Consider the following 9,300-nt stretch of genomic DNA (forward strand, 5'->3'; position numbering starts at 1 on the left):
TCCTGGAGCAGCCGGGCCGGCGACTGCGGTGATGGCCAGGACCCTACTGGGGATCCCCGGGACTCCCCGCCCCGGCGGGGACCCCGCCGCCGTCATCAGGTCCGAGCGCTTCAGACCTCGCCCCCTTCCAGGCGCGCTGCCAATCACAAGCGGAGCGCCTCCGCCTTCTGTCTTCCATTGCCTTGTGTGTCTGTCAATCAATGCGGAGGCGGAGTTTGGGTGGCTCCCGCCTACGGGGAAGTCCGCCCCCTCCGCTGCCAAGGCTTGTCAATCAATCAGCGGACGGCGACAGGCTGACCTCGCTGCCATTAGCCAGTCGTGCTGTCGATCACAGATCCACCCTCCTATTGGGTCTTCGCTTCCGTCCGTCACGGTGGAGGTCCACAGCTATTGGCCGAGCAATCACTCCATCACGTGTCCCATTGCTCGGAGGAGCTGCTCATCAAGACGCTAGCCGCAGCGGATTGGACAGCGATAAAACATCTCGTCGCCTACTGGCCAGAGCTCCGGAAAGCCGGGTGAAGATTGGTCAAGAGGTCTCCGAGGGGAGGGTCACCCAGGGCGGTGCCCGGGCGGCCCCGGAGGAGGAAGATGGCGCCGTGAGGGGGTCGGAGCCGCCGCCGCCGCTCCGGCCGGTCTGTGCGGGCCTGCGGCAGGGGCGGGCGCGCTGGGGCGGGGGACGGAGGCGCGGGGGGCGGCAGCGGCGGTGTCGGCGGGCCCGGAAGGGGCGTGAGGCCTTCGCGGCCCGCCCTCCCCGAACGCCGGGCGGGCGGACAGGCGGCGCTTCCGGGGCCGGGGCCCGGTCGGAGGCGGGCCCGTCACCTCGGCCCGCCTCCCCGGGGACCGCCGCCGCTACCGGGAGGGGCTGGGCGGGGCGTTCCCGTGGCCTGGGTGGGTCCCGTCGTATGTGGGGGGGTGTCTCGGTACGTGGCGGAAGGAGCTCGGGGGGCGGTGGGGGTCCCCTAGGGCCGCCCCGTGCGCCGAGGGGTTCCTGGCGGAGGTGTGCGGCTGTACCGGCTGTGTCCGGGCTGCTGCGGCGGTCTTGGGGGATGGAGGTGCCCGTAGTGAGGGTGTCCGAGCTGCCGTGGGGGTCCTTGGGGCCGGGAGGAGCGGGCTGGGGCTGGGGGGGGTCTCTGTGGGGTTGGACGTTTCAGCTCCGTCCCGTTCTGGCCCTTGGGATGCGGGTAGGGACGGGGGCTCTCGTTCCTGCCGGACACGGGGTGTAGAGGAGCTGGAGGAGCTCCCCCCGGGGCTGGGGCTGCAGCAGGGGAGACCAGGTCCGAGGTGGTCCTCGGGGCCCCTGGGGCCGTGCGCTGGAACAGGCTGCTGAGGGATCCACGAACGGATTGGTGCTGCTGGAAGTCGGGGGGTCGGGGGTCTCTGGTTGTTCTGAGGGGAGCTGCCCACCCTCTGCTTGCTCCAGCCCCTCAAAAACTTCTCCTTCCTTGTCTGTGCAGAGTGAGAAGCTGCTTCCCTCCCGAGGCTGCCACTTCCACACCATCCCCTTATGCATCCTGGCTTTAGCTGCTCCTTTCTTTTACCCCTCCCACAGCTTCAGGGAATTTCCCCTTCCAGCTTTAAGGAAGGAGGAGTGGGGGGGAGGAAACAAAAAACCAAACCAAAACACACCCCCCCCTTCCAGATCTCTTGGTGCTGGCACTTAAAGTGGCTCTGAGCTGTGTCAGAGCTGTGTTCAGAGCAGGAGGTAAAACAGGCAAGGAGAGGAATAAAATCCTGGCTGCTTTACCCTGAGGAGGTTGCTTCATTTCCTGCTCTTGAGATGCAAAGAGTGCAGGGGGTTGAGCTCCTTCTGTGTGCCCAGCTTGGAACCTGTTTGCTTCTGGCCATGGCAAACAACCAAATGGGGTTGCCACCGTTGGGGGGTGGGGTGGGGTTGGTTGTTTTATTCCACTCCTCCCCCCCCCCCCCCCAACTATGACTCTGCTCAGCTTCATCAGCCCTGAGCAGCAGGTCACTGAGGTCCTTTTCATGGATTTTAGGGAGCTCTGAGTCACCTCCAGGCTCGAGGTGTTAATTAAAACCTGTGCTAACTAAGGTCAGGGCTGGCAGCTGGCTTAAAGCCAGGCCTGAGAGCTGGGGTTGTGTTCCCCTCAGCAAAGAAACTATCCACCAGGCAAGATGGGAAGGGTCTTCTGGAGAGCAAAGAGTTCCCACCCCCCCACACACAGCTGAGCTGCTGGTGTCTGTGAAAACTGCTGTGGGGTTTGTGGTGATGGACTGGAACAGCTCTGAGATGAGGAAAGGTTGAGAGAGTTGGCTCTGTCTGGTCTGGAGAAGGGCAGCCCGAGGGGGATCTGATCAGTGCTGATCAATACTTCAAGGGTGGGTGGCAGGAGGAGTTGGAGTGAGCCCAGAGGAGGCCACAAGGATGAGCCAAGGGCTGGAGCAGCTCTGCTGGGAGCTCAGGCTGAGGGAGCTGGGGCTGTGCAGCCTGCAGAGGGGAAGACTCCAGGGGGGACCTCAGAGCTGCCAGCCAGGAGCTGAAGGGATCCTGCAGGGAGGCTGCAGAGAGACTTCTCCTGAGGGGGTCTGGAGCCAGGCCCAGGGGAAGGGTTTGGAGCTGAGGCAGAGCAGGGTTGGAGTGGAGCTGAGGAAGAAGTTCTTCAGTGTGAGGCTGCTGAGCCCCTGGCCCAGGCTGCCCAGGGAGGCTGTGGCTGCCTCCTGCCTGGGGGTGTTCCAGGCCAGGCTGCATGAGGCCTTGAGCAGCTGAGCCTAGCTGTGAGGTCTCCCTGGGCATGGGTGGGCTCCAGCAGCTCTCAGAGCTCCAGCTGGTTGGGATGTGAGGTGCTTGATCCATGTTGCCTGGGCCAGGAGTGAAGAAGGGCACAGAGGAAGTGATTCTTGAGGCAGCAGTCGCTGAGCTTTGGTCCTCTTGCCCTTTCCCGGGGCAAAGGGGTGAGGGAGCTGCTGCTTCCAGGCTGCAGGGAGATGCTTGCCACACAAAACTGCTCTGCTGAGCAGCAGAGGAAGAGGAGGTGGCCAGAGGAGAATGAGCTTCATGAGTCACTGCTCTTGCTCTTTAACTGCTCTAGGGGAGAGTCCTCTTCCTCTCCAGCCTTGGTTAGGGGTTCGCAGGAGGGCGAAGTGGACCTGAACCACCCAGCAGGTTCTTTGTTCAGTATGTAAAGCAGGGTGGCTGAATCTTCCTGGTGCAGAGCTGTGTGGGAGGCTGCTGAAGGGCACCCCCTGCCTGTGTACATCCCAGCTCAGCTCCAGAAACGTTCCCCTGCCAGGCCAGGCACAGCTCTGCTCCCGCTCCTGGCCTGGGCAGGGAGAGGCTTTGCCACCTGCTGCTTGGGTTCTCTGCTTTGCTGAGTGGCTTTGTTCCACCTTCCACCCTTCAGACGTGAAACTGACCACTGCTGGCCTTAGGTGGGGCTTAGCCAAGTGACAGCCTGGTGGAGGGGGTCACCCAGCAGTGACACAAAGCTTCCTCCCCCCCCCCCCCCCCAAACATCATTATCCTGATTCATTTACTTGGGCTAATGAGATCTCTCCTGCTCTGTGGCTCTTGTTCTGGCCAGCTCAGCGTTGCTCCTATTTGTAGTCAGGGCTGTTAATCCTCAGCAGTGCCCTAATTCTGCTGAAAGGGAGGGTGCAGCCCCAGCCTGGGCACCAGGACAAGCTGCCAGCTCCCTCCTGAAGGAGGAAGGAAGCTTCCTTTGCTCAGCAGCCAGCTCGCTGAGGCTGTCACCCCCAGGGGGCTGCCCCGGCCAGCAGCTGCAAGGGGAAGGGTTGCCCTCTGCTCAGGAACGGGGCCAGCAGTGCCCACACCGTGCTGGCACCCCTGGGCCACGCTGCTCAGCAAAGGGCCAAGCCTGCCCTGGCTCCTGGGCCCCTGCCCTGGGGATTTGTGGCCTGGGTCGCGGCAGGGCTGTGGAAGAGCCTCGGCGGAGGCCGAGCTGCCAGCTGAGCTCCTTGGTGACCTGGCCCAGGGCCTGGGCACTCTGTTTGCTTGGTGGTTGCTGTTTGGTGAGAGGCTTCACGTTCCCAGGGAGGAGATGTCTGTCTCCTGGGCAGCCAAGGGGTGCAGGAGTGGGGGGCTGGGGGCCCTCACCTCTGGTTGTAGGTGGTCGTTGGCTCCGTGGCCTGCAGGACTTTTCTCTCAGCTTTCAGCTTAACCAACCCTGGTGTGGGCAGCAGCTCCTGTGCCCACCCCCAGTTCCAAACCAGAACCACCCCTTCTTTCCCCAGTGCAGACCTGCCTTTTGCCCAGGGGCTCCTGCAGCCACAGTGCTGCTTCAGAGGAGGTCAACTTTGCCCTTCCTGAGGTTGGCTGCTGTCAGGTGTGGCCCACAGAGGTCAAAGGAGAGGGCAGGGGGAAGGTGCTGAGCTGCTGGGATTCCTCTTGCCCCTCTCTGGAACCCCCTCATTGAAGGCCTGTGGGTGAGGTGTGGCATTTGGGGTGATGCAGGGGGGACACTAAGAGAGTCCCTCAGGCACTGAGGGCCTTGGGATCACCTTGCTGCAGTCTCTGCTCTTGCTGCTGGTCTTACTCCTCCTTCTCTCTGCTTCCTCCTCACAGATCCAGGGACAGCATGGCTGCCACTGCTGCTGTCAGCCCCAGTGAATACCTTCAGCCAGCTGCCTCCACTGCCCAGGTGAGCTCTGGGGCAGCAGTGGCCTCCCAGCTCCCCATGGGGAGAGGGTGATGTGTCCTGGGTGCAGGACAGCAAATGCCACATCCTTTGGCCCCTCCTGCCTCTGCCTCAGCCAGCAGTGCTGTGTCAGGAGAAGGGTTGGTTGTAGGACAGGCTGGGGAGCCGCACTCTGGACTCGTTCCCAGCCCCAGCTCTAGCCCCAGCTCCTCTGGGCTGTTGCTTCTCCTCCCCTTGCCATGTTTTCAGAGGTTTACAGAATGGGTTGGGTTGGAAGGGACCTTCAAGATCAGCCAGTTCCATCCCTGCTGCTGTGGGCAGGGACACCTCCCACCAGCCCAGGGCCTCCTCCAGCCTGGCCTTGAACACCTCCAGGGAGGGGGCAGCCACAGCCTCCCCTGGGAACCTGTTCCAGTGTCTCCTCACCCTCACTGGGAAGAATCTCTTCTTCATCTCCACTCTCAACCTGCCCTCCTCCAGCTCAAAGCCATTGCCCCTTGTCCTATCCCTACAAAGTGGAGGTCCCTCCCCAGCTCTCCTGCAGCCCCCTCCAGGCACTGGAAGGCTGCTCTCAGCTCTCCCAGGAGCCTCCTTTAAGGATCCTTTCCTTCAGGCTCCCATCAGCAGCTGATACCACAAGGTGGTCACAGAAGGGCAGGGGTTGGAAGGGACCTCTGGAGATCATCCAGTCCAACCCCCCCTGGCCAGAGCAGGGTCACCTAAAGCAGATCACGCAGCAACACATCCGGGCCTCGGGCTCAAAACTGCCTGTGGCACCCTGGGTGTGGAGACCAGGGGCCTTGCAGGGGGGTTTGCAGCTTGCTTGAGGCTGAGGGAGCAGAAGGACACAATCACAAGGCAGTGAGCACCTTGCTGGCTCAAAGCAGAGCCAGGAGGCTGAGCTGAAGGCAGAGCTGGGGCAGGGTCAGTAAGCAGCTCCCTCCGTCAGGGCTGCCCCGGCGGCGTGGGTGGCTTCGGGCAGCGTGTGCCCTTTGCTGCCTGCCGTCTCCAGGTGCTGGGCACAAAGCCCTGTGTGTCCCTCTCTCTCTCTCTCACCCATCTGCTCCCTGGCTCCCCAGGACTCCCAGCCATCCCCTCTGGCCCTGCTGGCAGCGACATGTAGCAAGATCGGGCCCCCCGCCGTGGAAGCCGCCGTGACGCCTCCTGCCCCTCCGCAGCCCACGCCTCGCAAGCTCGTCCCCATCAAGCCCGCTCCTCTCCCTCTGGGCTCTGGCAAGAACAGCTTCGGGCTCCTCTCCTCCAAAGGGAACCTCTTCCAGATCCAGGGCTCTCAGGTTGGCACCTCCTACCCGGGGGGGCAGCTGGTCTTCGCCATCCAGAACCCGGCCGTCATCAACAAGGGCGCGCGGTCGGCCGCCAACATCCAGTACCAGGCGGTGCCCCAGCTGCAGGCCGCGGGGGGGCAGACCCTCCAGGTCCAGCCCAACCTCACCAACCAGATCCAAATTATCCCTGGCACCAACCAAGCCATCCTCGCTCCTTCCTCTTCCTCGCACAAGCCCGTGCCCATCAAGCCGGCCCCGGCGCAGAAGGGCGGCGCGGCCCCGGCGCAGGGCGGCGCGGTCAAGCTGGCCGGCGGCGGCGGCGGCGTGACCCTCGCCCTCCCCGGCGGCGGCCTGGGGAGCAGCCCCGAGCAGGGCAGCCAGGCTCAGGCCATGGCCGAGAGTCCCTCCAAGCCCGGCAAGAAGCCTCGGAAGAAGGCCGCGTCCCCCGCCCAGGCGCTGGCCGTGGCCGAGCAGGTGGAGACGGTGCTGATAGAGACCACGGCGGAGAACATCATCCAGGCGGGCAGCAACCTGCTGATCGTGCAGGGCCCGGGCGCCGGGCAGCCGGCCCTGCTGCAGCAGCTGCAGGTGCTGCAGCCCAAGCAGGAGCCGCAGGTGGTGCAGATCCCGCCGCAGGCCCTGCGCGTGGTGCAGGCTGCCTCCGCCACCCTCCCCACCGTCCCCCAGAAGTCCTCCCAGAACTTCCAGATCCAGGCCACGGAACCTGTCCCGACCCAGGTACCTCCTCCTCCTTCCTCCTCCTTCCTCCTCCTTCCTCCTCCTTCCTCCTCCTTCCTCCTCCTTCCTCCTCCTTCCTCCTCCTTCCTCCTCCTTCCTCCTCCTTCCTCCTCCTTCCTCCTCCTTCCTCCTCCTTCCTTCTTCTCCTTCCTCCTCCTTCCTCCTCCTTCCTCCTCCTTCCTCCTCCTTCCTCCTCCTTCCTCCTCCTTCCTCCTCCTTCCTCCTCCTTCCTCCTCCTTCCTCCTCCTTCCTCCTCCTTCCTCCTCCTTCCTCCTCCTTCCTCCTCCTTCCTCCTCCTTCCTCCTCCTTCCTCCTCCTTCCTCCTCCTTCCTCCTCCTTCCTCCTCCTTCCTCCTCCTTCCTCCTCCTTCCTCCTCCTTCCTCCTCCTTCCTCCTCCTTCCTCCTCCTTCCTCCTCCTTCCTCCTCCTTCCTCCTCCTTCCTCCTCCTTCCTCCTCCTTCCTCCTCCTTCCTCCTCCTTCCTCCTCCTTCCTCCTCCTTCCTCCTCCTTCCTCCTCCTTCCTCCTCCTTCCTCCTCCTTCCTCCTCCTTCCGTTTCCTTGCCCTCTTTTCTCCTCCCCCAGGCTCTCCCCCAGCCTTTGCAGTGCTGAAGGGGGGCTGTGAGCTCTCAGGTATTCCCCAGCTTGGCCTCCAGCTTGTGTGGATGATGTGTGAGGAGGCTTTGGGGCTCAGCTCCTCCCTCCACAGGGCTTTGTGAAGTCTCCCTTCACACCACTTGGGAGACTCACAGAGCGGGTTGGGTTGGAAGGGACCTCTAAAGCTCATCCAGTCCAACCCCCCCTGCAGTCAGCAGGGATGGTCCCAACTGGAGCAGGTTGACAACCTCACCTGGGATGGTTTCAGGGATGGGACATCTCCCCCAGCCCTGGGCAACCTGTTCCAGGGTCCCACCACCCTCAGTGTCAAACATTTCTCCCTTCTCTTCACTCTCAGTCTGCCCTCTCCCAGCTCAAAGCCATTGTCCCTCTTCCTGTCACTCCATCCCTTGTCCAAAGCCCCTGCCCAGCTGTCCTGCAGCCCCCTTCAGCTACTGGAAGGCTGCTCTGAGGCCTTCCTGGAGCCTTCTCTTCTCCGAGCTGAACTTCTCCAGCTCTTTGCCCCATCACAAGCTCAGATCCCTGGGTTGGTGTGGGCAGGGTCAACACTCCTGGGTTGGTGTGGGCAGGGTCAGCATCCCTGGGTTGGTGTGGGCAGGGCTGGGTTGGTGTGGGCAGGGTCAGCACTCCTGGGTGGTGTGGGCAGGGTCACCACCATGGTGGCCAGAGAGGGGCTGGGGCTGTGGGGGTCCCCTGGTGCCCCTGGCTGCTCTCATTCCTTTCCTCTCCTCCCATCAGATCTACTTCAAATCCCCCTCGGGCGAGCTGCAGACAGTGGTGCTCCAGGACCCTTCAGGCATTCCCTTAACTCCCTCTGGGACCTCCTGCAGCAGCCCAGTGCCTCGCAGCAGCAGCAGCAGCAGCAGCAGCAGCTCTGCCCCCGTGGGCAGCAGCAGCAGCGGCGGCGGCAGCAGGAAGGCAGCAGCCGCGCGCAAGGAGCGCCCCCTGCCCAAGATCGCCCCGGCCGGGGGCATCATCAGCCTGAACGCTGCCCAGCTGGCAGCCGCTGCCCAGGCCATGCAGACCATCAACATCAACGGGGTGCAGGTCCAGGGGGTCCCTGTCACCATCACCAACACCGGAGGTAGGCTGCTGTCCTGCTCTGCAGTGGGCCGGGAGGGGAGGGGAGGGATGGGAATGGGGTTTGGGCTGGGGAAAGACCTCCCGAGGTCATCCAGTCCCAACCAGCAGCCCAGCAGCACCATGGCCACCAAGCCATGGCCCCAAGGGTTCCACAACACCTCCACCACCTCCCTGGGCAGCCTGTGCCGGTGCCTGACCACTCTTGCAGCGCGGAGGTTGTTCCTGGTGGCCAACCTCAGCCTCCCCTGGCACCATTTCAGCTCAGTTCCTCTCCTTCTGTCCTCTGATGCTGGGCAGAAGAGACCAACTCCCTCCTTACTCCAACCTCCTTTCATGGAGCTGTAGAGAGCAAGGAGCTCTCCCACCCCAGAGGTGTGGTGCTGAGGGACATGGTTGAGCAGCAGGCTTGGCAGTTAGGTCCTGGTTGGACTGGAGGAGCCTCAGGATCCTTTCCAGTGGTTCTCACTCTCTGACCTGCTGGCTGCTGCCCATGGATGAAAGTCTGAATCAAGGCTGGTCTCAGCCTGGCTTCCTCCAGGCCATGCTCCCCTCCTGAGTGTGTCCCACTGCTGCCCCAGCTTGAGGCCCTTTCAGGCTCTGTCACCTGAGAGTGGGGACAAGAGGCACCAGGCAGGGAGAGGGACCTAGAATCACAGAGCTGTCAGGGTTGGAAGGGACCTCAAGGCTCAGCCAGCTCCAGCCCCCTGCCATGGGCAGGGACTCCTCACACCACAGCAGGTTGCTCACAGCCACCTCCAGCCTGGCTGCAAACACCTCCAGGGATGAGGCTGCCACCACCTCCCTGGGCAGCCTGTGCCAGGCTCTCACCACCCTCCTGGGCAACACCTTCTTCCTGGCATCCAGTCTGAATCTCCTCACTTCTGGCTCTGTTCTGCCATGGGGCCCTGAGGCTTTCCCTCCTGCAGCAGCCCCAGCACACTGCCAGGTCCTGGGGCTGGG

At 63.3% G+C, this 9,300-nt stretch overlaps 1 protein-coding gene across 1 annotated transcript in view; it reads left to right on the top strand.

The window, feature by feature from the left end:
- Positions 1-579: 579 nt before the first annotated feature.
- SP2 (Sp2 transcription factor) overlaps positions 580-9,300 on the top strand; it is a 15,919-nt gene continuing 7,198 nt past the window's right edge. Inside the window, exons 1-5 of the mRNA XM_054176800.1 lie at positions 580-635; positions 4,547-4,622; positions 5,699-6,643; positions 7,996-8,139; positions 8,176-8,341. Of these exons, the coding sequence (XP_054032775.1) occupies positions 4,560-4,622; positions 5,699-6,643; positions 7,996-8,139; positions 8,176-8,341 (1,318 nt within the window). The 5' untranslated portion in view covers positions 580-635; positions 4,547-4,559. The remainder of the gene's footprint in view (positions 636-4,546; positions 4,623-5,698; positions 6,644-7,995; positions 8,140-8,175; positions 8,342-9,300) is intronic.

The sequence above is a fragment of the Dryobates pubescens genome, chromosome 36, assembly GCF_014839835.1.
Source record: "Dryobates pubescens isolate bDryPub1 chromosome 36, bDryPub1.pri, whole genome shotgun sequence".
NCBI lineage: Eukaryota > Metazoa > Chordata > Aves > Piciformes > Picidae > Dryobates > Dryobates pubescens.